General features: G+C 48.0%; 1 protein-coding gene across 2 annotated transcripts in view; it reads right to left on the bottom strand.

The window, feature by feature from the left end:
* The window catches only part of lmbr1 (limb development membrane protein 1), a 32,381-nt gene extending 4,884 nt beyond the window's left edge, over positions 1–27,497 (bottom strand). Inside the window, exons 1-15 of one of the 2 annotated variants that reach the window (XM_030348819.1) lie at positions 27,305–27,497; positions 25,215–25,287; positions 24,172–24,211; positions 22,536–22,675; positions 22,007–22,110; positions 13,248–13,422; positions 12,456–12,524; positions 12,052–12,116; positions 11,670–11,742; positions 8,129–8,218; positions 6,835–6,911; positions 6,266–6,343; positions 2,753–2,829; positions 2,243–2,333; positions 1,730–1,796 (exon numbers count right to left, since the gene is read on the bottom strand). In XM_030348819.1, the coding sequence (XP_030204679.1) occupies positions 1,730–1,796; positions 2,243–2,333; positions 2,753–2,829; positions 6,266–6,343; positions 6,835–6,911; positions 8,129–8,218; positions 11,670–11,742; positions 12,052–12,116; positions 12,456–12,524; positions 13,248–13,422; positions 22,007–22,110; positions 22,536–22,675; positions 24,172–24,211; positions 25,215–25,287; positions 27,305–27,367 (1,282 nt within the window). In that variant the 5' untranslated portion in view covers positions 27,368–27,497. The remainder of the gene's footprint in view (positions 1–1,729; positions 1,797–2,242; positions 2,334–2,752; positions 2,830–6,265; positions 6,344–6,834; positions 6,912–8,128; positions 8,219–11,669; positions 11,743–12,051; positions 12,117–12,455; positions 12,525–13,247; positions 13,423–22,006; positions 22,111–22,535; positions 22,676–24,171; positions 24,212–25,214; positions 25,288–27,304) is intronic. The other variant, XM_030348820.1, reaches the window with a different exon arrangement.
* Between the last annotated feature and the right edge of the window lie 22 nt (positions 27,498–27,519).

Raw genomic sequence — 27,519 nt, 5'->3', positions numbered from 1 at the left:
AGCCGGTCAATACCCTCCGACACGCTGCTCCGTCTGCATTCATTAGCATCCCCGGCCTTCAGCCCCTTCGGAGCTCTGGTAATCGGAGACGATTCAATCGAAGGAGAAACAAAGTTGCTTGGCATTTGAAATGTCAGACGGAGACAAGATGAGAACGTCTGTATCGGAGGGCTGAGGTGAATCATTACCGCACATCCCTCTCCACTAATGTTACTGACCGGCTGGACGCTAGAGCACAGCGCTCTGAACCGAGATCATGGTCTCTTCCTATTGGCTGCTGTCGCTGGTAATGTCCTCTCTCTGCCTGAGGTTCTGGGTGTTATTAATATTAGCCGAGGACCATCTCCCAGCGTAATCAATAGCAACAGCCGCGCCACAGTACGGGTCCTTAGCTCGGGGTTCCTGTTCTATTGCAAAAGGGTTGTTGATTAAATGGTGGCTGTAAGCCTTCTGGTTGCTTACTGTTAGCCTTCCGTCTGCTCTGCACCCTAACTGTAATAAAGTAATAATCAGAGGTGTTATTGTTGCGGTTAGCCTACGGTGAGCCTGATGAGCCCTCTAACCCCATCACAGCGGCAGTGCCGTCTCAACGCCGCTCCCCTCACGGTGTCATTAGAACACCACGACTCCCACAGCGGCCGGGCCTCGTTTGAAACCCGCAGCCTCTCCACGCCTCAGAGATGTCTCCAACACAGGATTCAGGACAGTTTGTTAAAACATGTGGCAGCCCTCACACCAAGGACTCTCTTCAGCCCCAGCAGAGTGTGCGTTCCTCCAGGGCAGCCTTTTAAACCCATACCCCTTTTCATCTATTCACACCCAAGGAGCAGAACCTGTTGATGTTTCTAATGCTCAATGTGACTCACTGTATGCACAACACACACACACACACACACACAATCACACACACACACACACACACACACACACACACACACACACACACACACACACACACACACACACACACACACACACACAATCACACACACACACACACACACACACACACACACACACACACACACACACACACACACACACACACACACACACACACAATCACAGCACACACGGAGCACACACACAAATACAAAACGGCATACTCGCAAGAGCACATAGGCATGCACTGGATATTTGAACAGCTGTGTCTGCATGTTTATTGGAGCCATTGTGTTGGTGTCGTCCTGACGCTGTACCCTTTACCATCTCTCTGGGAACCTGCTAGGAATGTACGCCCCAGGGGCTAGCAGGAAGGCTAGCTGGGGGGCTTGCCGGGAGGCTAGTTGGGAGGCTGATAGGCTATTAAGCTAGCTGAGATGCCTGCTGGGAGGCTATCTGGGAGGCTAACTTGGGGCCTATCTGGGAGGCTAGCTGGGGGCAAAGCTGGGAGGCTAGCTGAAACGCTTGCTCGGAGGAAACTAGGGGGGCTACCTAGGAAGCTAGCTGGGGGCTAGCTGGGAGGCTGGCTGGGGATGTAGCTTGGAAGCTAGTTAGGAGGCTGAGAGTCTATGGGGCTAACTGGGAGCCCTGCTGGGAGGCTAGCTAGGGGAAGGCTGGGAAGCTAGCTGGGGCCCTAGCTTGGAGGCTTTATGGGAGGAGGGTCGATTGGGCACGCTGAGGAGCCAGCTCTGACGCTGGCTGGATGGATACATTCAAGGGTTTCATTTATTTCATTGGAACGGTGAAATAAATGGAGGTGAACAACATCCAGACTGACGGGACTCACCCAACGTCCTGGACATCACCGGCAGAGCGGAACTCAGCACCAGAATGGACACGCAGCAACCGATGATCTGGGGACCAGAGGGGGGACCGGTCAACACGGCAGGTGGAATGCACATCAATCACACGGCTACATGGAAACACACACTCACACAGACACGCCTCTTGAGGGTAAATAGGCAGCAGCATATTGGACCATTAGTACTTGCGAAGTTGCTCATTAGCAGGTTGTGTCCATTGTGCCGCTAAGTCCTTTCACAGAGGCGTCAGCCTCTCCCCCCCCCCCCCCGCGCCCCCCCACCCTCATTACCACCTGAAAGGGTGAGCAGACCCCACATCCTCCCCAACCCTGACCCCACCTGCCCCCCACCCGCAGGTCTCTGATGTGGGAGAAAGGGCCCATGTTTACGCAATCAACAAACAAATAGTTGAGCGCTGAGGACAGGGCTGGAGTGGGGTACTCATCGTTGTCATGGCAGTGGGGTCCTCATCGTTGTCATGGCAGTGGGGTACTCACCGTTGTCATAGTAGTGTCGTGCTGCCGGGGGGTCAGAATCTGGAAGCCCCTCAAACTGTAGAAGCCCACCACGGAGGACACCAGCAAGTAGCTGATCAGCCAATCAAGGAGCGGCAACACATTCGTTCACTCATTCAGATTCAGTGTACCCGCTGCATCCGTCTGTCTGGCTCCGACTATCCCTCTCTATCTCTGTCTCTCTCTGTACCTCCCTTCCTTAATCTCACTCTTCTCTCCCACCACATCTATTTCTCTCTCTCTCTCTCATCTCTCCATTTCTCTCTCTTCATCTATCCATCTCTTCAGCCCTCTCCCTTTTTCCCTCTCTCTCTCTCTCTCCAAGTTTGACCCCTCTGCTCCTCTTCAGCAGTGAGTGTGCGTGACCTGTGTCCTTTGACCTGGGTGAACATGTTTTGACAGAGAAGGTCACTGCTGACCGTCCAGCCCTCAGAAGTAGCAGGTAAGGATGTGTGTGTGTGTGTGTGTGTGCGTGTGCGTGTGAAAGGATACAACATGAGCAGGATCTCCAGGGCAGCCTGAGCGACGCCAAATGTGGACAGTGAGGAGGTGTTTCCGATCCCCCGGTCCTGCAAAACACACACACACACACACACACACACACACACACACACACACACACACACACACACACACACACACACACACACACACACACACACACACACACACACACACACACTAGATTGTTAAATTATTTGTTAAACTTACATTACATGAAACTATATAACAGTTTCACACGTTCCGTGTAAAATCCTATGCATTAAAACACACTATACTTCTAGAAGCACAAAATAACATCACATGCATGGAACCACATTGGAACATATTATCATTTTAGAAACAGATTAAAACATCTGTCATCTGCATGATAATACATTATCCTTATAAAACCAATATGAACATTATATCAGTGGAAACACATTATCCTTAAAGAAACATTGTGGAAATAATATGCTGACAGAAACACAATATCCTGATAAAACTATTATCCTTATAGAAACACATTATCCTGAAAGAAACACATTATCCTTGTACCAACATTATTCTTATAGAAACACATAATCCTGACAATAATAAATTATCCTTGTACCAACATTATCCTGACAGAAACACATTATACTGATGGAAACACAATATCCTGGTAAAACTATTATCCTGATAGAAGCATGATCCTGTCAGTAACACATTATCCTGACATAAACACATTATTCTTGTACCAACATTATCTTGAAAGTAACACATCATCCTTGTATCAACATTATCCTGACAGAAACCCATTATCCTTGCACCGACATTATCCTCATAGAAACGCATAAACGCATTATCCTGACACAAACACATTATCTTTGTTCCAACATTATCCTGACAGAAACACATTATCCTGACAGAAACACATTATCCTGACAGAAACACATTATCCTTGTACCGACATTATCCTGACAGAAACACATTATCCTGATATTAGAAACACATTATCCTGATAGAAACACATTATCCTGACAGAAACACATTATCCTGATAGAAACACATTATCCTGATAGAAACACATTATCCTTTATCCAACCCCTGATAAACAGCCGTCCTCAGTGACCAGGCTGAGGCGGCTGCAGCACTGCAGGGCGTGCTGGCTGTTTGCTGCTATTCACATGCAATTACAGAGAGATCCTGCGAGCACCAAGAATTTCCCCACTTGAGACAGACAGAATCAACTTGGCTGGGTAATGAATGGGAGGAGATGAAAGAGGCTTCTTTCAAATCACTGTCGATCATACAATATGTGAACAGGTGTTCAAACAAAAACACGTTGAAGGAGGCGCAGACGGCCTGCCAATAACATGAAAACAACTAAACACACATGAGCTCAGACCGGGCATCTGCCTTAGAAAGGATCAATACGCGTTGTGCCGGGTTTGGCAGCACCACTGTTTAGAAGGGCTATACCATTATCAACACCGTGAATGTTCCACACAACGCCGCTTAAACCATTTGGACCGATCTATATGGTACTACAGGGCTTTCATGTCTGAGGCGCATTCAATCACTCAAACACTGAAACACCCACAATGCATCTGGTGATACTTACACATTCATGTAGTGTACACAAGCGCGCGCACCACCACACAGGCACGCACAACCACACACACACACACACACATCGGGGGTGAGCGTCAGTTTGATAGGGAGGCCATGATGGGATGCTGAGTGTGTGTGTAAGAGACAGAGACAGAGGACGAGAGACACAGAGGGAGAGAGACACAGAGGGAGAGAGAGGGAGAGACATGGAGAGAGAGGGAGAGAGAAGGAGAAAGAGAGAGAGTAAAACAGCAGGACAGGGGGAGAGAGGGATACCGAGACATAGATAGAAACAGAGACTTGGGGAGAGCGAGAGAGACAGAGGGAAAAGGGGAGAGAGGGAGAAAGCGAGAGACAGAGATCCAGAGAGAGAGAGAGATGTGTCTTACAGAGGGACAAACACTGACAGAGCACTTCCATTGTAACCCCCTCCCACCTCATTTGATTTTCCCACAGTCTGAATATCAGCCCCCCCTCTCTCCTCCTCCTCCTCCCTTTCTACAAAGTACATAGAGTTGAACACACCAGGGCAATTATTGGTGTGTGTGTGTGTGTATGTGTGTGTGTGTGTGTGTGTGTGTGTTTGTGTGTGTGTGTGTGTGTGAGAGTGAGTGTGTATGTTCGAGAGTGAGTGTGTGTTTGAGGGAAAGAGTGTACGTGTATGTGTTGGCAATGTACGGTTTGTGTGAGGATGCGCACGTGTTTCAGACCATGGCCTGGGGATGTTTGGATGTGTGTATGAATATGTATGTGTATATGTGAATATGTTACTGACCATGTCAATCCCACAGCAATATAGATAACGCACTGATAAGGAGCATCCTAAAGCAATTAAGATCAGGCATTGATCAGGTGCATCCTACAGCACTATAGATTAGGCATTGATCAGGTGCATCCTACAGCACTAGAGATGAGGCATTGCCCGGGTGAACCCGTCGGCGGTATTGACTATGTGCCTGATGCTGACGTCAGTGCGTGGTCACACCCGACCGCCGAGCCGCGGCGGACATGACGCCCCAGCGATGATGCACATGTCGGCCATGACAGCAGGAATCTGGGGGATTTCTGCAGCGCCCGAAGAAAACATCCATTCTCCTCCCGCAGTCAGGGTAGGGGGGGGAGGGGGGGGGGGGACGACACTGGGCGACCCCCGCACCCCCCCCCACCACACGCATCACACTGAGAAACATGATACAGCGGTGCCCCCGCTCACACAAGAATGCAACCACAACACACACACACAACACACACATCAGCATGCCCACACACGCGCACACGCCCATACACAGACACACGTGCAGCGCCGTCCCCCGGTGTGACGGTGAGATAAGGTGTCCTGCGCTGCCCGCCGTGTGTGGGGTTGTGTGTTGGTGTGGTGTATTTTGCAGAGGTGTGCAGTGCTGTGGTGTGTGCAGTGTAGTGTTGCGTGGTTCTGATGTAGTGTGCTGTGTAGCGTGTAGTATGGTGTGCGCAGTGCAGGTGAGAGTGTATAATATATAGTTTGTCTTGTGTGGTGTGCCGAGTTGTGTTCTGATGCATAATGTGTTGTGTTGTCTCTCGCACATTCACCTGGCCTGCTGGGTGCAAGTGGGCGTGCCCGTTTAATCTGTGCACGGTGTGAAATGACTTTCATGAGCTTCTGAATGCAACAGACTGATTAACATCTGGACCTTTATTCCCACAATGCACCTTAGCGTGTCCGGAATCTGATTCAAGTCTCTGTGAGAACACCGCTCCTACCGCTAGATTCTCTCTGCGTGTGTGGTAGTGTGTGTGTGTATGTGTATGTGTATGTGTATGTGTGTGTGTGTGTGTGTGTGTGTGTGTGTGTGTGTGGTAGTGTGTGTGTGTGTGTGTGTGTGTGTGTGTGTGTGTGTGTGTGTGTGTGTGTGTGTGTGTGTGTGTGTGTGTGTGTGTGTTGCTGGTTACCGTTGAGCCTTTGGGCATGGCAGTCTCATCAACCAGCAGGTAGAGGATGTTCAGCGCCACCATCAGAACAGAGATGGTCTGGAGTGGAGAGCATTACTAACTTAGAGTACTACATTACAGAACTACATTATGGTACTACATTGCATCCCTTTATTTTAGTACGTTACAGTACTCAATTATAGTGCTTCATTATAGTACTAAATTAAAGTACTACATCCTTTTTTATAGGAATATAATAATTATAGTACTACATTACAACTACATTATAGTACTACATTAAATCATACACATCTGTAGCACAGTGTATGGTGCACACTGCTACACCACTATAGTACACTACTTTAGTACACACCGTCTCGCTCAACTACAATAGTAACCATGGGAACGATGCCCTTGCTTTTGCTTGGAGCATAGCAGCTTTAGCTTTCAGCATAGTAGCTGTAGAAAGCAGCTTCAGCAGGCATCTTTTGCATGCAGCTTTCACATTTAGCTTTACCACAGACCCATGTAGCACTATTTAGCTTGTTTTTACGTAAGCAGCGGAGAACGAGACAGGAACAGGTACTCACAGTTCCTGTTAGCAGAACCAGCATCACTATGGGGTAGAGCAGGTTCTTCTCCCAGGCAGACGCCTTCTTCCTCCTCTCTGAGATGGAGATATGGAGAGCAAGAGAAAGGGAGCGAGATGAAGACAGAGAGGGATGGTGAGAGGGAAGGGAGGAGAGGAGCGAGAGACAGAGAGTTGAGAGGGATTGACGTGAGAGTGAGGACAGAGGAAGAGAGAGACAGAGCGAGATGGAGATAGAGATAGAGATTAAGATATATATATATATACATATATATGTATAAATATACGAGTCTTTCCATGTGACCAGAGAGAGGACTAGAGTCGTAGGTTGATTTAAGAGTGTGCTGATAATAATCCAAATATCTTCCATCATCTTGAACAAGCTTTTATACTCTGGTTAGGTAATAATATTGATCAAAGCTAGGTGTTGGTGAGACCTAGCGCCCGGGGCTAGTGAGTGCTAGCATCTCCTCATCAACAGCTCCATAAATTACCCTGTTGCTCTTTAATTAAAGACAGAAGCACGCCAGTGGAAACTCTAACCACTGATGAAGACATCTGATATGGCCGTTTACAGCTCAGCAGGTGCAGCAGGTACAGACTGCGGTGAACACAACCGTCAAATCTTTCCTGGCACACCGGACCTGGTGATCTATAAATCACAGATAAACTTGAATACACTTGAAGTCTTCTTCATTATGATGATGATGAACACACTCAGGTGTTATGGAGGTTGGGGGGGGGCCGAGGACCGTTACCCCACCTCCCCCCAGACCACTCCATCGCCCGACAACCCCCCCCCCCCCCCCCACACCTACACTCCCTTCTCCTCCCCCACCTATACCCCCCTCCTCCCCCCTCCTCCCCCACCTACACCTACACTCCCCCCCCCCGCTCCACCCTTCTACCAAGTTTGCCAAGTGCACTTCATAGCCACCCCAGCTAAATTAATGACATCACTAAAAGACCGGCCACAATATAACACTGGCATCTTGTCCAATCTCCTAAGTGCCTTTGTACCCTGCCCAGCCCCCCACCCCCACTGCCCACCCCCGCTGCCCACCCCGGTCTGCGCCCCAAAAGGCCCTCCACCATGTTTATAATATCCTAAAATGGATGAAAGAGAATCATTATCAGCCAGCACTGGGTCCGCTCCAAATTAAGGAATTAAGTCTGGGGGCTGGAGGGGGGAAGGGGGGGGTGTGGGGGGGGCAGGGGCAGCTGCCCGTCAGCAATAGCTAAAAAGTAGTTGGCAGAGTTGTGGTGGTCCAGTCAAGGTCCTTGAGTCCACTCACCCAGCTTGCTCCGGTGGGTCCGGATGCTGGCCAGCTCCTTGTGGAGGAGGGGCTCCGAGCCGCTGCAGGACGACAAATGGGAGGAGCATCCTGCACACGCACGGGAACGCACACACACACACACACACACACACACACGCACACACACACACACACACACACACATCATCATCATCATGAGACTGACAACTATGTTTTAGTCTCAGTCCCATCAGAGGTTGTTTTCTTAACACTTGATCTACTCAAGCACCACTTCTAAATCTCCCGGCTGACAGACAGGTTCAACTACCGACAGACAGACAACTCCAGCTACAGACAGACAAGACAGACAACTACAGCTACCGCCAGTCAGACAGCCGTAGACTCACTCTGACAGACAGACACACAGACGGACAACGACAGACTAAGACAGACAGAAAGACAGCCGTAGACTCACTCAGGCCGACAGACAGACAGATAGACAGCGCTATACAGAGAGACAGGCCGACACTGTCCACCAGAAGGGAGAAACACCGGTCCCCTCATGCCGTGCGTGGGGTGCTGGTCGTGACCCGGGCCTCTGCCGCTGTGTGTATGGGAGCTCCTGACATTCTGCAGCAGGTAATCCAGGACAGAGCCGTGTCATCTTAATAAGGAGCGCTAATCTCTTGTCTAGCGCATGCCACGACTGGTCTGCCGCGCGGGGATTCTCCAGGAAAACCACAGGCCGTCTCATTTAGGGGCTAATTCATCTGTTTGACTGTTTCCCTCCCCGCGTACGGGCCCCCGGGGGCCCGGTCACCGTGTATATCTATCTGCGTCCCCGGGGTGATTGGCAGATCTGCTCCAATTAGTTCAGTGTTACACTGTTACTGGCGTGCAATAAAAATACCATCTTTCATCTCCCAGCACACGAGGACCAATCACTTTGATCAAACTTCCACACTCCCCACCATTATAATACCACGCCCTGTCTGGCTGAGGGAGAGAGCGAGAGAGAGAGAGAGAGAGCGAGGGAGGGAGAGAGAGCTTTGTCTGTGCCCTCGCAAGTACCTGTGTTGGGGAAGTTTGTGCCTGAGAGAAAACACAACACAACAGGAAATGTTTCTGACAGCTCCTCTGCTTCCCTTCAGATCAGCTGAGCTGCGAGCTAGCTGCTCTGCCTCTTCCAAAGCTAACTTTCCCCAGACTTACGTTCAATACAGATCCATGTCCTTAAGGAGCGGGTAGGGGTAATGGGGCATCTTGCTCCACTGGTACAGGTAGGTTGCAATTGGTGACCGAAACTAAGAACCTTTCGTGGCTATCACCGCTTTTGGGTTTCCACTCCACACATTTAACATGGCTAGGTGGCTAGCATCACTACAGGGCTATCACGCCCCACAGCTAACACGGCTAGGTGGCTAGCACCACTACAGGGCTACCAGGCCCCACAGCTAACACGGCTAGGTGGCTAGCACCACTACAGGGCTACCAGGCCCCACAGCTAACACGGCTAGGTGGCTAGCACCACTACAGGGCTGACAAGGCTAACATTCTATTGGGCTATCACTGCAGAAAGCTAACCGGGCTGACTATCCATCTATGGCAGGGAGCTAATGTTTGCCCACCACCTCAACGCATCCTCTCCAACCTTCACCAACAACCAAACAATTACGTCATCCGCAATTTTGCTAAACAGCAAGCTGGGGCTGACAAGGTCATCTTACTGCAGAGGGGAGGGAGGGAGGGGAGGGAGGGGAGGGGAGAGGACAGAGGGAGGGGGGGTCGAGGGGGAGGGGTGGAGGGGGAGCGGGAAGGGAGGGGGGGGGGGGGCGATAGAGAGAAAGAAATGGAGGGATGAAGGAAGGATGGGGTGGAGAGGGAGGGAGGGAGGGATGAAACAGGGGAGAGGGGTTGAGGGGGGGGAGAGAGAGGGGGAGAGGGTTGGGTGGAGGGGGCGAGGGAGGGAGTAAGAGAGAAAGGGGAGGGCGAGGACCGACAGCAGCACTGCAGAATGCTAATGGGAATGCGGCCGGTGCTATATGTGTGTTAAGCGCACGGTGGTGGTGCTACGTGCACCTCCGTACCCCCGAGAAAGTCAACACACACACACCGACCCTCCAACGGCTGAAAGCCACCGCAAACACTCCAATACACATCTCTGCAGGCTGGGTAAACACACACACACACACACACACACACACACACACACACACACACACACACACACACACACACACACACACACACACACACACACACACACACACACACCAACACACACACACACACACACACACACACACACACACACACAGTGCATTGTCTGCCTATCATTGTGTAAATTTCTTACATACATTTTGGATGGTTCATCAATACACCAATCAGCATCTCTGTCTGACCCTCTGAACCAATCAGCATCTCTCCCTGACCCTCATGACCAAACTGCATCCCCCTCTAGACCATCAGCATCTCCATCTGACCCTCTTGAGTCTAGGGGGTCAGATAGAGATACTGATTGGTCGAGAGGGAGATACTGATGGGTCTAGACTCTAGCCCCATCAGTATCACCATCTGACCCTTTAGACCAATCATCATCTCCCTATGAACCAATCAGCATCTCGGTCTGACCCTCTGTACCAATCGGATCTTTCCGTCCCCAAGCCAGAGGAGTCCAGCTGGAGACGCTCGCACTGTTGCTGCCGGGCTTCACCTCCCGGTGACTTGCAAACATCAAACGATACGATAAGGAGGGGATTACGTTATTCGGCGGCAGCTTTCAAAGCTAGCGCTGGGCTAAAGAACCCTACGCTCAGATGGGCGTCTATGGAGGGAGCCGACGTAGCGTCTGAAAACACCAGCTATCAGGCCCACATCTCCCGTACCTCCTGGGTTGAAAGGAGCCTCCTACCGTCGTCTCTACGCTCCACACTGGGCTGCGTGCCTCACTTAGCGCTAAAGTACCTGCTGGACTCCCGCCTAATACTTCCTGCTCTGTCACATTGTTCCCCGACAAAGGAGGAATTTAGCAACATGGAGGGATTGTGGAACGAAAACAAAAAACACTGTAACCTCGGCAGGCGTCCGGCTGATCTTCCATCACGCTAGCGTGCTGGGCTAGAGTCCCTGTTGTGAATTCATGAGCACTACCGTGCTGAGCTCAAGTCACTATACCGCAGGGATAGCAGCCCCAGCACTGAGCTCTTCCCTCGTATGAATCACGCTGTCTTAATGAGATCAAACACGTTCGCTACCTGTTGCCGCTAGCGACAGTGACAGCCGTCTTAAAATCGCCTGTGAGGTAATATATGGCTTGTCATTTAGAGTAACCAGAGCAGGATCGACAGAGCTAGGCACGGTGGCAAGTGTGTGAGTGCAAATTCATGTGTGTGGCATGTTCCTGTGTGCATGGGTAGGTGCGTGTGTGTGTGTGTGTGTGTGTGTGTGTGTCTGTGCAAGTGTGTATGTGTGCGTGCATAGGTGTGTGTGTGATATGTAGATACTAATTGCTTCCAGGCCCCCCCCCCCTCTCTCTCTCGCTCTCGTCTTTAAGGTGTGTGCTGGTCTACTCCAGACGTACCGTTTAGTCTCCTGCGAAGAGCTTCCTCCTGTAAGTGGATGCAGTAAATCTGTTCGTCTAGGTCCTCCAGGATCTGAGAGGAGAGGGGGCGGGGGGGGGGGGGGGGTTATTAGGCTGCAGGTGGGGCCGGAGAGGTGGCAGATGGGAGGATGAGTTGCTGATGTATTTGTAGTTCTCTGTGTTAATAGTGGAGGGAAACTCACAGTCTGTAGTTTTAAATCATCCGCATCAAACGTTAGGAAAGTAACAGTTGAATCATCACATAACAAACCTAACGTTTGATGTTACGTTTGATGATTTAAACCAAAGAGTCACAGTGGCGTCCACTTTGATTGGGATGTTTGAAGATTTAAACTACGGACAGACAGGGAGAGAGACTTACCGTGGGTTTGACCAACAACTGGCCCATGACTGTGAACATCCTGGAGAGACCCACTGGTGTACACACTGGAAAACACAACCAAATGACACTGTAGCTGTATCTACACATACTAGAAGACACAACCTCATTACACTGTAGTTGTATCTACACACACTAGAAGACAACACTGTAGTTGTATCTACACACGCTAGAAGACACATCAACACTGTAGTTGTATCTATACACACTAGAGTCAATACCTTGGTTACATGTTTAGCTAGTTACATTGCTATTTTTAGAATTACTACAGTGTTTAGATATTGTAAAAAGTCTACATGCTTTACATTTCAGGTTAAAGTTTGTTTTGTGAGCTACATGCTATGGTATCCAGGTTAAAGGTCGGTTGTAGAGCACTCATAACTCACTGAGCAACAGAAGGCCTCCCAGCAGAGAGATACAGGAGTAGAGGTAGGGCAGGTAGAAGTCCCACAGGTCTAGGGATGACAACACAATGTCAACCAAATATAACCAAAAAAAGACACACGCACAGTTCATCTCTACTGACCATAGAGAGAGCCATGGTCATGGTGACGGCAAGTTATCAACATGGCATCGAGCAGACTGACTGTAGAGACTCTATAACGTTAACGACATGGCCTCCAGCAGACTGAGCATAAAGAGAATATATGCTATAAACAACCTGGCGTCCAGCACACTGACCGTAGAGTAGGGCTGCTAGATTATGGAAAAAATCATAATCAAGATTCTCTTGGTCAATATTGAAATCAAGATTACTCAATCGTTTATTTTGAGTTTGAAAACATGATTCAGCATTTCTCTCCAAAAAATCAATTTGTAACTGAGAACTTTGAAATTTCCCCTTAAAAAAAAATACACAAAATGCTGTACTAGAAAAATGTTCAATTCGAGAATGATGTACAAATAGGTATCAAGATTGTATCAAAACAGTTTCTACTCATTTATTTTTGCTCGGAGATCGTTTTGCTCGGAGAAAATGCGAAATCGCAGACCATCATTCACCGGCTGGTGAATGATTGCACCAGCCGTACCATAGAGACTAGCTGTTAACAACAGCTAGAGTCTAGTGTCCAGCAGAGTGACCGTAGAGAGACTGTATGCTGTTAACAACATGGCGTCCACGGCCTGACCGCAGAAAGCCCCCATGCTGTTAACGACATGGCGCCCAGCACACTGACCGTAGTGAGACTCTTTCCTGTTCGCCACATGGCGTCCAGCAGACTGACCGTAGAGGGACTCCATGCTGGCGGTGTCGTGGTCGATGAGAGCCGACGCTACCCACACGATCCCCAGGATCAGCAGCGCCAGCAGGAACAGCATCACAAAGGTCTCCAGCACACGCGCTCTGAGGCCCTGCAGGGCGCGCGCACACACACACACACACACACACACACACACACACACACACACACACACACACACACACACACACACACACACACACACACACACACACACACACACACACACACACACACACACAGATAGATAGATGTGTGTTAGCGTGTGGTAGGCTTTACATGGCATGTTATAAAAAAACATGTGACGTGACTGGTCGTATGTCGGTATGGACGGGTTGTCATCGGAGGAAGTCCACCTTGTTCAATTTGGACTCGTTAACTTGTAAACAGAATGGTTCGTGTTTGTTGACATACGTCGTTAAATAAGTCAAACAAAGATGACTGGAATGAGGTAATTGATGGAGAAAGGGGTGGAGGGGAGACGGTGGTTGGGTGGAGTGGAGGCGGTGGTGGTGGTGGTAATGGGGAAGAGGTGGTGTAAAGGTAGAGGGGGGGAAAAGGAGGAGAAAAGGTAGTGGGCGAAAAAAGGCGGTGTAATTGGGGGTGGGGAGTCTGTGGAGGGGAGGTGGTGGTGGTGGTGGTGGTGGGGTGGTGTGGGGGCGGCCCGGCCAGCTACTGTCTGGGATGGAGAGCAGAGCTCCACCTGGCCCTGGTTAGCAGCTCTCTTAACACCACCCCCCTCACCACCACCCACCACTGGGGTGGGGGTAATTTGGATGTTCCGGGTCACCAAACACTGAGTGGTTAATAAAGTGCTCTTCTACCTGTCTACACACACACACACACACACACACAACCGCAGTCTCTTTCACACTCACTCACACACACACACACACACACACACACACACACACACACACACACACACACACACACACACACACACACACACACACACACACACACACACACACACACACACACACACACACACACCACACACACACACACACACACACACACACACACACAGCTGTCGGGGCTGAGATGGATAGCGTTCTCGTACACATGTCTGGGAGGTGACCCGACGCAAGCTAGCACGGCTCTGTGCTAGCGTTGCGCTGTTTAAATTAGGTTCACATGAGCAATTTGTTAGCAGCTAGCGTCATGGCTAAGTGGCTATGTGGCTGCTGTTTAGTTTGTGCCAACAGATACATAAATGGAGTCCCTTTGAAGCCCTTCTCTTTTTGAATGAAATATTTTTTATTGGGTGGAAATGGCATTAGTTTGCCAAATGACCTCGTCAGGGCTGGTTGCATACCTGTAATAACAAGGAGTCCATTAAACCAGTCCTTAAAACCAGTCCTCTGAACCAGGCCTCTTAACCAGTCCTTTAGCCTAAACCAGTCATCTCAACTAGTCCTCTCAACCAGGTTTCTCGTCTAAACAAGACTTCTAGTCCAATCCAGTCCTCGTAACCAGTCCTCTAAAAACCAGTTCTTTAAACTAGTACTCATAACATGTCTCCCTCATCTGAACCAGTCCTGTTAAGCAGTCCTCTAAATCATTCCTTTAGTCAGAACCAGTCCTCTAACCAGTTATTTAAACCAGTCCTTCAGTCTTAACCAGTCCATTCAACATTATATTTCATTTTGGATGAGTACCTCTAAAGCAACCTCCTTTCTATCCCTATATCTTGCTATCTATCCATCTTTCCACCCCTCTGTCCAGTAAAGGGTAGGTCTGTGAAGCAGAACCATTTAATTTGTAGTGCAGCATGTCGCCTCTCTAAAAGGGGTCTTCCCTACACAACCTACAGCCCTCTGTAGAGAGACTGGAGATGACAAAGTAGTAACACCCTGCTGCTACCAACATCCTGCAGTGAGCGCTCAGGGGCCCAGTGGCCAGGGTCTGCAGCGCCACCTGGTGCACACTTGATGAACTGCTTCAAGAAGCCGTCTTAACAGGAAAGAGACGTCCATCAGAAAAAGTACAAGAATTGTAATAATCTGGATGAATAGAAGGCTGTCTGACGCCGCTCGTAGAGTAGCTACACGGCTTGGGCTAACTTATAAGGATTGAAACAGAGAAGGGTGTCCTATATATGACCTGGATCCTGTTGGTATTAGACCCAGTGCACTGACTAACCCCAGTGCACCGACTAACCCCAGTAGAGAGAGAGTCTCTCTCTCTCTCTCTCTCTCTCTCTCTCTCTCTCTCTCTCTCAGGCAGGACCTCAGGCAGAGTGCGGGGCATCCCAGCGGGCCTGTCCCCCTTAAGCTAGAGCCCCAGCCAGGCTGGAGGTGGATTCCCCGAAGACCAGAGCTCTCAATCTTTTATAAGAGGAACCCCATTAACCATTCACATCATTTAGGGCAAAGGCATAGGCTGTCACCCTCGCTACTATCATCTCCACCCTCCATACTATCACCCCCAGCAACTCCACCCTCACCACTATCACCCCGCCATCTCAACCAACTCCACCCTCGCTAACCCCTCCACCCTCACTACTATCACCCCCACCTTCACTACTATTATCTCCACCCTCACTACTATCACCCCCACTACTATCCTCTCCCCCCTCACATCAATCTTCTCCACCATCATTCTATTATCTCCATCCATTTACTTTGAGGGCATTAAGCAGACGCTCTTATCCAAAGTGCCTGACAATAAGTACATTTGTCAGAAGAAAGAGAAACAATAAGTCGCTGTCAGCCCGGTCGAGATATTCATAGAGACGCCCTCACTCCCGTCCCCACCATCATCAGTACCTTCACTACCACTCTCATCTGCATCACACACATCCTCCTGACCCACCGTTATATCACCACCACCCTGGTCCCGATCAGCCCCACTCTCTGAAACTGCAGCATCACTACCATCATCCCCCTGACTCCCATCCCCTGTGGCCACCACTCCACCTAGCACCTCCATCAACCAGGCAGGTCTTCACCACCCTAACCTCCTACCTGCTTTCAGGCTTCACTCTATTTATATAGAAATATGAAAATAACAAAATAGAGAAATCAAGAAGAAACATCATCATTGGTCTTGAAAAGATCTGTTTCCCAGATGTGAAAAAAGAGAGAGACCTCAGGCTGTCAGGAGTGCTGAAACAGTCTATTTATGCCCGTCTAAATGTGGAACTACCGTTAAATATAGCCGCGCTGAAATATTCACCACTCTGCTGATCTGAGACCTGGTGCGTAGGGCTATCTGCAGCTACGCTAACAATCTGCAGCTATCCTAGCTGTCTGCAGCTTGTACGCTAGCTATCTGAAGTTAGTATGCTAGCCATCTGCAGCCAAGCTAGCTATCTGCAGCTAGTACACTCGCAATTTGCAGATAGTACCCTAGCGATTTGCAGCTAGTACACTATCTTTCTGCCGCTAGTACACTAGAGCTCTATAGCTAATACCCTAGCTACCTGCTGCAAGTACTCTAGCTATCTGTAGCTAGTATGCTAGCTATCTGCAGCTAGTAGGCAAGCTATCTGCGGCTAACACTACAACGGAAGCATACAAACAGCAGGATAAGGAAGTCAATGGTCGATGCCCAATGTCTAGTCTAGCAGTCTGCTAGTCTGTAACCCCAACCTGCTACTTAATGACAAGTATCTGAATTTACTGTGTGTCCCTTCGGATAAAAGCGTCTAATAAATGACAAAATAGTACATAAAATGTAGAGTTAAGAGAGGTAGAACAAGGTACAGAGAGAACAGTAGCCGTAGCCACTCTCTCCATCCATCCCCAAGAGGTCAGCAGGTCACAGCCCGGACTGCTCAGAGGCTCATCCTACTTCTACTGCTCTCTCTCTGTGTGCGTGTGTGTGTGTGTGTGTGTGTGTGTGTGTGTGTGTGTGTGTGTGTGTGTGTGTGTGTGTGTGTGTGTGTGTGTGTGTGTGTGTGTGTGTTTTAGTGTGTGTGTGTGTGTGTGTGTGTGTGTGTGTGTGTGTGTGTGTGTGTGTGTGTGAGGTGCCAGATGCGGGGGTCTTATTAGCTCAGGGTTCAAGAGGAAGCCATGGTGGTGACAGCAGACGCAGAGCAGGGAGCGTCCTGAAACCACTAATACAACACCTACAGACTTCTGAGGAGCTCTAGTACTACAATAAGAAGGAGCTGGTAAAACCTCACACACCATTCTAATAAGAGTCTTATACTGAGGCATTTTAACAAGTCTCCACAAGATGTCTTCATAGAAAAAGCCTGAACAATGGTTATAAGAGCTCTAATAAGAGTCCATATAATACCAGTTCCAACAATAAAGAGCTTTGTGACAGGAGTCGTAATAATACAATTTCTAATAATAATAATCATAATAAGTTACCTAGGAATAAGAGTTCTAATAATATCAGACCTAATAATAACACTACTGGTAGTAACTGCTCTAATAATAAGATTCATAATAACAAATCTTCTATTAATAAGAGTTTTCATAATAAGAGTCTCCATAATAAGAGTCATATTATAAGAGTCCTAATAATATGAATCCTTATAGTGAGATTACTAGTAATAACAGTTATAATAATAAGATTCATATTAACAAGTATTCTAGTAATAAAGGGTTTTAAGAATACAAGTCCTAATAATATGAGTCCTAATAATTACATTACTAGTAATAACAGTTATAATAATAAGATTCATATTAACAAGTATTCTAGTAATAAAGAGTTTTAATAATAAGAGTCCTAATAATATGAGTCCTAATAATGACATTACTAGTAATACCAGTTCTAACAATAAGAAGCTTCATAACAGGAGTCTGCATAAGAAGCTTCATAACAGGAGTCTGCATAAGAGTCTTCGTAATAGCACTCTTTATAACATGAGCCCTCATAATAAGAGCTCTATTAATAAGCATCTTTATTTGCTGCTCCCGCGGCCTCATCAGAGGCAGCATGACGAGGTGTTGGCTGATAAAACATAAGACTGCTCCCCTGTCACCTGGCCTTCGTCAGGAGGGGAGCGCAGGAGAGGAGGAAGAGAGGCTTGTCGTCTGATGAGAAGTCACACCACAGCGTCTTTGTCTCCTGTGGTCGGTGTGCGTCACACACACACACATCCGTGCGCGGAAAACGCACGCTTTCAAATTAAAAGCCCAGCAGAACGGGGCCTGGAATAGAGCCATCTTCTAAAGATGATCACGTCATTCTGAATAATGCCGGCAATGATGGAAGGAGAGGGGGGTGAGGGCGGGGTTGGGATGGTGGTGGTGGGGGTGGTGTCTATATCCTCAACAACTCACTTTTTCTCCCTAAATTCCCAGCTCCAGCTAATATGTTGCCATGGATACGGCCACAGCAGCTTTAGAGCCCAGCTGACCTCTGGGAAGGTGTGCAAACAGCCCAGCCTGGGAAACAGGCCTGCGTGCGCGGGCTCATCTGAAATAAATATCCCGCTCCTATTGTGGAGGAGCAACAAAGAGCAGTATCTTAGTAACGCGGGACGCGCCGCGCTAGCAGGCCTAGCGCAGCCTTCAGCGGGACTTAGCGCTAGATTGATGGGGACTCTTTTTCAGTCCACATGAGACCGGTTGGCCTGCTTGCGGGGTCAGAGGTCACAGTCATTCCAACCGTCCTTCACGACCGGCGGTACTGCGTCGCTCGAGGCTCGTAGGCTGGCAGACTGGAATCACGTCTATCTGGAAGAAACTGCTACGATGTTAGCTTAACTGAAGCTATAAGGTCTCAGGGTTCAAGAAGCTACATAGAGCTGCGTAGGTTCTTGAGCTAGCCACCCACTCGACATTCAGCAGTGAAGAATTTAGAAAACAGCTCCATAGCATGACGCTATCATTGAAGCTAATCATTACCATGCTATTAGCATTAAGGCTCATCACTCTGGTGTCTGGGCCACACCATAATAGCTAGAGAATAGATGGAGGATGTGCTGGGCATGTTAATAAGGCACTATACCTGACACTTAAGCTCAACCCCAGGCAGTGAATTACACCTTCCACAATGCACAGCGCTCCATTATAGAGACATGATAGCACCCGCCGCGAGTCCATGACCCAGCGCTAACACCAGGGCGGCTGTATTAAACGGCCGTCAGACGAGAATCGCGGTGTGGCCGCCGTCCTGCTGCCAAAAGGGCTTCCTGGAACCTGACCAGCAGACATTTAAAGAGCGGCAGGCTAGCTTAGCAAGGCTCCTTCGCCGCTAGCACAGCCACGAGGAGACGAGACGTTTTATGCCAGCAAATAAAAGCTCCATCATAACGTCTGCCACGCCAGGCCGTAAGTCACTGACATTCATCCACAATTTGGACAATTTGTTAACCTATGAATCAAGTCACATGACAGAGCCCCCGACCGGCCCTCGCCCCAGAAAAACAACATCTCCACGTTTCCATCGCGATTCCGATGGCGTTTTTTAGTGCATCGTCAAACGTAAACACGGCAACATGAAACGGCTTCGATTCATCACTCACATCATTTCCGCGGTCGCGACCCGACTGCAGCATGATAAAATACCACATAAAACCACATGACGCCCCGCTGCCATTGGCCGATTGGGAATCCGATCACATGATAACCTTTTAATCAGTGTTGCCAACGGCCTGCCACCTCCCTGGGATCGGAACGCTGTCGCACACACACACACACACACACACACACACACACACACACACACACACACACACACACACACACACACACACACACACACACACACACACACACACACACACACACACACCTCCCTGGGACTGGAACACTGTCGCACACACAAACACACACACACACACACACATACCTCCCTGGGACTGGAACACTGTCGCACGCACACACACACACACACACACACACACACACACACACACACACACACACACCTCCCCGGGACTGGAGTACTGTCAATCTGGGTGGAGGCACACATAAGTAACCACACACAAACTCACCAACACTCACGCACACACACATAGTGCGTAGGTGCAGCACAACACAGACCAGGTCTTCCTGGGTTTATGGACGATCAGCAGAGGACCAGAGAGCCGCTGGTGAGAGGGGCGATCGAGCTGATCGAGGCCTGCCCTCTACTGAAGAAATCCAACCGCAACAAATGAGCGGCCCGGGACACAGAGAGTGAGAGAGAGACACCGAGAGAGCGAGAGCGAGAGAGAGAGAGAGAGAGCAGTAAACTACAGTAGGGGCTAATCTCTGGCTCTTTATGTGCGTTTGTCAGGAGGGACATAAAGCAGAGAGGATTCAAACTGTGAGACAGGATAGAGGTGTATTAGAAGCAAGGCACTATTGTAGCGTCACGTCGCAGCAGCTTTATGGGTGCTGGGAACACCCCACCCCGCCCTCCTTTCTGGGGGTCATCAATTAAACTAGGAAGTTTGCTGAGCCTTACAACTCGATTATTAGCCCGCGCTTTTGAAGTTTTATTCTGGGGGGAGGGGGGATGGGGGGTGTGTGTGTGGGGGTCTCAGGTCTTAAATCAGGGGGACGAGGCGTTGAGCTCCTGGCTGGAACGTGGGGAGGGGGGTCCCCCAGATGAGCTCTTTCATGGTTAATGAGCGGGGTGGTGGGGTGCTAACAGCCAGAGACGCAAGTCAAGGAGAGGGCAGACAGTCAGCAGCACCTGCTCCCCGGCCTCCATGTCCACCGGGAGATGTCCTCCCCCGGGGGGAATATCTTGATATGATCCTCGCTCAGGTCGCTCATGTGAGGAGTCCTCCAAGACAATGCTCCCCCTCCACCCAGAACAACGACCGCTAGCGTCGGCGCGACGGCGGTACACCGAGACATTGCTCGGTCCAACCATCCTAGACCCTGTTGAGGTCCCCAACTAATGATGGACTGAACATTTATATAGTAATAATATCACACATTTTCTTTATTGGAGTTTTCTAAATATTACGATATTAATAGGATAATAAGATAGTTTAGGTAGAAAACTTACAAAACAACACAATTACAATTAAACCATCACTTATTACATTCAGCCTGTACTCAAAATGTAACATTCCATGCCATACATTTTTTTTGTTGTTGCATGTATAGGTACTATAATAGAAATGTATACATCCTGCACTGCACCTCTCTGGCTTAGACGACCACCCGTGCCCTATGGCATTAAGCAACACCTTATCTTCTCTTATCTTCTGTGCTATTATTTAAGGGTGTCTGTCTGTACGCAGGAATACCAGCCGCTAGGACGTAGAGGCGACACACAGATCGTTACAACAAACACACCTTTTACGGGATACCATTACGGGGAAAGGTCAGAGGCCAAATACCACTCGGGTGGTAAATTCTGGAATATTCCACTAAATATATAGAATACTTACGGTAAAGACAGACAAACACTGCTAAAGTTAAAATACGATAACTTTATAAAAGAAGTTCTTAGCAGACTAACTGCCACCACCAAATAAATATCTGTCCCAGCCAAATGTCTGTGTGGGTGGGACATAGCATTTAACCAATAATAATATGAGTATAAAGGATTTCCAAGTTTAGCATCAGGATTTCTCCTGGCCCTCTACTCTTATGAATAGTAGTCATTTTAATAATAATTAATTATAATGTCCTGATTTTACAGTGAAATGTGTCATTTCACAGAAGCAATGTGTGTGTGTGTGTGTGTGTGTGTGTGTGTGTGTGTGTGTGTGTGTGTGTGTGTGTGTGTGTGTGTGTGTGTGTGTGTGTGTGTGTGTGTGTGTGTGTGTGTGTGTGTGTGTGTACCTTCTTCGAGCCAGCGAAGCCCTCGGACTCCAAGAAGAAGTAGGCGAAGGGCATGAGAACGAACAGACACAGGTTGGAGAAGAGAGACACCAGGTTCCATAGCCCTGCACAAACACCCACACATTTAGATATATACACACACACATACTGATGTATAATAAGACCATCAAGGCATTTTAAAGTCTGGTCGCTGATGCCCCCTGGTGGCTAAAAGGAGCAGTGCAGTGTTGCAAACCAGGTCGTATCAGATTTAAACTGTTTAGCAGCTATCTAACCGAAGACATTGAAAAGAAGGGTTAAGGACATTATTTCGATTTCTCCTCAGCCAATCGGCATACCTCTTCCCAGCCAAGAAACTCAACTAGGGTCATCCTCTTTGTGTCGGAATGTGTTTATTCATGTGTTTTGTTGACGCATATCATTTTCTGTTCTGATTCAGAGTGATTGAACGCTTCAGAATTGATTGAGAAAAACTTGCTTGTACATGACAAATGTTTAAGAATGACAGTATATAGTGCAATAGTTGTACCATGTATAAGGGATCCATTGAGCCACTGTATGTAGTAGTTCTTGGGGAAGGAGAGCAGGATCTCACTGCTGATGATGGAGAAGGGGAGCAGCAGGACAGCTCCCCCCGACACAGCCAGGGTGAAGGTACACAGGTACAACCTACAGGGGGCGCCAGAGAAACATCACGTTATAGTGTAGACCTCTATACAGCAGGGGTGAAGGTACACAGGTACAACCTACAGGGGGCGCCAGAGAAACATCACGTTATAGTATGGAACTCTATACAGCAGGGATGAAGGTACACAGGTACAACCTACAGGAGGCGCCAGAGAAACATCATGTGATAGTATAGACCTCTATACAGCAGGGGTGAAGGTAGCAGGTACAACCTACAGGGGGCGCCAGAGAACCATTGCATTATAGTTGATATGCCGTTTTATGCTGAGAGTGAAGGTACACAAACAACCTACAGGGGGTGCCAGATATACGTCACGTTATAGATTATATCTTGTTGCCGGGAATGGGGATCTGTAAGCACATAATTGGATAACAGCCAGCACAAACACAGCCAGCACCAGTTAAATGTAAGAAGAGATTTGTAAAGCTTTATCCACTCGGGCCAATGAGTCTCACTTCGGGGGAATATATTCACACAACGGGAAACAAAGCGTAGCTCGAACCCTTGCAGTTTTTGGTTTCCAGGCCAAGGCCGTCTTTTCCACGACATTCTGCTATCCCAGATTATATTTGATAGAAAGAAATATATAAAGCCAGGGTGAAGGTACAGTTACAGCCTAAAGGGGGCACCAGATGTAAACATTATAAAATATATATAAACCAGCCAGGGTGAAGGTACACTAGTACATCAGACAATCCCTTTATAGGGATAAGTGGTGACGTTAAAAGCTGTGAAGACAATAGGCTGCCATGTAAATCTGATGGACTGCGATACGATTGGTTGATAGTACAGCTTAGAGATAACGGTTTCTCTAAGTAGATTCAACACCATCTAGTGGAGTAGATGGTACGATGGGACACCATCTACTGGAGTAGATTGGGTCCACTCCTACTCCTCAGCCACATCCTTTTCCTCCACCACCTCATCCTCCATCACCCTCTTCTTCCTTTTCCACCACCTCATCCTCCATCACCCTCTTGCTCCTTCACAACCTCCTCCTCCTCCTCCTTCACCACATCCTTCTCCTTCACCCTCTTCATTCTCCACTATCTCATCCTCCTCCTTCCCCCTATCCATTCCCCACCACCCCCTCCTTCACCACCACCACCACCACCTCATCCTCCAGGGGGAGCTGGACAACCAGACCGGCCACACCAACACTCCTACTGCTGCAGGGGTTCATCTGCTTCCTAGCTCCTCTCTGTCCATCCCATCAAAAATGAACCACCCATGACCTAACATTACATCAATATCCTCTGATCCAACATCCTCTCTGTAACACAATGCTGTATATTCTCAGTCTGACCCAGGACTGAAAGGCTGGGATCTCAATCAGAGGCAGCATTATCTCAAGTTCTACTATCAACCAATTGTATCGCAGCATACTGTGTTACGGCCAATCACATCACTCTGTGGGCATATAAATGGATTGTCGTGAGCCCTGCTATGGAGAGCTCTTGCCGGTGGATTCACTTACGAGATTCTGTTGACGACAGCATCCTCATCCTCGTGGTCATCTGAGGAAGAGACAGAAAGATAAGAGTTAACCACGTTATAAAACCCTATACACTCTGAGATAGACATCTTGAGAGGATAGACCAACAAAGAGACAGACACAGTGGCCCTACTACTAGGATGATAGCAGCTCTAGTGAATGTGTATCATTTGCTGGAGGAGCATGAAATTCTACGTTTTCTATGTAAAATCAGTAACAGATGAACTGTTATCATGTTTTCTTTTGAATATGATAACAGTTGTGTCTGAACCTTCTGGCTCGACAAAACCATGCATACTGAGCTGTGTCATACGTTCAATCCTTGAAAGGTTTCATTTTGTTCCGGTTTGTGTTTGAACAAGCCTCCGCCTACTGGGAGGTAAACAACACACCAGGAGTATACACCCAGAGCTGATAGAACAGCACTACTGAACCTAGTGCAGACTCCACCACCCCGGTTCTAGACCAAGGGCTGACTAGGTCACACCCAGATAGTGTGTAGATCAAACTGGGTAGAAGACAGATGAAGAAGATATACTTTATCGATGGGATGTATACAACCCGTCATTTGACTAAACTGTCAAGGAAGCTTGGATAATAAATGACTACTGCTTGTTGTGTAACTGATTCAGAGGAGTGTGGTTTGGACAGGGTCTGTCACTACGACTATACTAGTGATGACAACACACAGGGGTGGTTCCAGCTGGGGGTGTGTCCTGTTCAAAATAACAATAACTGACTGGCGGACTGTCCACATTACAGGTATGGGTGTGGATGAGTCAGACACAAACGCCTCTCATGCTTTATTAGGGTTATGAGGTTAGGGTGAGAAAGTTATGGTTACAAGGGTTAGGCATTTATGGTTATAAGGGTAAGGGTTAGCAAGTCAGGTTATGAGGGTTAGGTTTGAAAGTTAGGGTTATAAGGGTAAGGGTTACTAAGTTAGGGTTAGTAGTGTAGGTAGGGGTTATGGTAATTCAGTAAAGCATCTCCCCACTACAGCAGAATACAAGGGAACAACTCACCGCTCTTCCTTTTGTATCTGGTGATGATGAAGTAGGACACGATATAGAGGACCGCAAACAGCAGGAAGCAGATCTGAAAACACAACACACAGCTCTTTGGCCATTGGAGTCTTTTAAACACAGTAGCCTGTTAATACTACAGTATGTTAACACACAATCTAATCTTATTGCTCAAAATATCCTAAGTAAAGCATTATAACATGCTAAGCATCCTTACATGCTTAGTTGTACCCTGACACACATACGTCAAGTGACATTAACCGCAAAGGACATGGGAAGAACATGCAAACTCGAAAGTCTTTTACCCTAGGAGTCCTGATAAAAACAACAACTCTTCTTAACTCTGTGCAACAAGGAAGCAAGTCCTCATTGATTAATGAACACCACAGTGTCCAATTAGGCCAAGTCTAGTCCACATGAGATGTGTCTGTAAATAACCATGTGTGTGGTGTCGTGTATTAGGTGGCTGAGATGGACACCCTGGCTGGACGGATTCCCAGAAAGATCCCCTTCCACATGTCCCACATTCCCCAATGTTCTGAGAGTACTACGGGGGCTGTGCTAAGCATAGTATCACCTATCTCAGCAGCACCTAGCTTAGCAGCCTCTAACTCCACAGCCCATATCATGTCTCGGTTCACCCTGTCATGCCCCCTTCGTGACTCATGATAAAGCACATATCGTTGCTCCTGAGAACTAGTGGAGAGTTGGCGTGTAGCGCTCCCACGCTAACACACACTGCTGCTTAATATCCAAAGCTAAACACCAAGGCACCTTGCATGGGTGACAAATAAGGGTGACTAATTCAGTTACTACCACTGGACAAGCGCCCCCCCATACAAACACAAACACTCTATTTATCTCTCCAACTCTGATGTGAACAGATATTTAACAAGAGCGAGAGAGACTTTGTCTCATCGGCTCAGCTAGCAGGGGTGAGTTTACGGCCTGCAGCAGGGTGTAGAGCTGATAAAGTGTCCAAGACAAGCCAGCAATATGTTTGGAGATAAGACATTATACCGAAGCTGCTCGCCCTAAGTCCCCTTCTCTCTGGTGACAAGCACTGTCCTAGTATTAAGAGACAGGCAGAAATCGCTAGAAATAAGTTCTCTGCAAGTGGGTTTCCAGATATTTTGGGATAGTTTGACACCCAGTATTTTACATGTGGTGTGTGAAGTGGGTTGTAGCTGTCAATACTGTATTAACAACATATACATATACAACACAACAATAATACTGTTATACACTGGCAACTGCCACACTTATTAAGGTTTGATGTGCTACCTTACACACAATGAGCAGTAACAGCATGATCTAATATTCATATAAGAGCTCTGATGGTGGAAGGAAATATCTGAATAAGGACACTACAGACTATATGGGACGAGCAGGGTTGTCAAAACATTGAGCAATTCAAATATGAGCTGCATAATCAAACGTACGTTACACCATGTATCAAGGCAGAGGTCAAGTATGTATTAATTATTTGAAGCCCAGATCCACGACTTCCCTAACTTCCGTTTGGTCAGAATAATAATCATATTTAATCCTATATCGACAACATTGTAATCGAAGGTCGACCACACGGATATGTGTCAAACTGGAAGACGAAACAACGCATAACGTTTAGATTTCTACTGTACGTAATATGAGTTTGGTAGGTGAAGTGTATAACAGTTAACATTTTTCCATTAAACAATATATGGATTGACAGGTCAGGCTAGCAGCGATGCTAACTGTGCATCGGCTTTGTCATTACCGAGGAGTACTGATTAACGTTATAGAAAGGGCGGGACTATGGTCTGGGCGGGACTTTCAGTTGCATGGGTTTGGCGGCCAGAGACAGATATTGCTTTGTCAAGTTCTCCATTAAAACTACATATATATATTCTTAGTCATTGTGGTTAATTGTGTTATGCTTGTTCTTCTCGTTTCGGGGACTGTTAACTGACAGTTCATAGGAAATACAAGACCGGAAGTTGAGTAGCGGTAGACCGGGTTAACGCTACAATGCAGGATCCTCGCTCAACCCATCTTCATCACACAAACAGCGGTAGGCGCTAGCTGGGTTAGCAGTCTACGGTACTTACGATGTACTCTCGAACTTGGCTGTGGAAATTCTGTTCTCTGATCGTCACGTCGTCTTCTTCCATTCTTCATATTGCAAATGCAGGTCTATAGACACGCCACATGCTAACTCGTATGACTAGTGGTCAGAGCAGAAACTTGTGTAGGATGATTGCCGTTGAGTTTGACAATGCAGGCAAACCGCTCAAAAATAACGCCCCAAAATAAACGACGTCGT

This window comes from Gadus morhua, chromosome 23 (genome assembly GCF_902167405.1).
Source record: "Gadus morhua chromosome 23, gadMor3.0, whole genome shotgun sequence".
Taxonomy (NCBI): domain Eukaryota; kingdom Metazoa; phylum Chordata; class Actinopteri; order Gadiformes; family Gadidae; genus Gadus; species Gadus morhua.
Note: the sequence above shows the minus strand (reverse complement) of the source record. Positions and strands in the feature narration are given on the sequence as shown.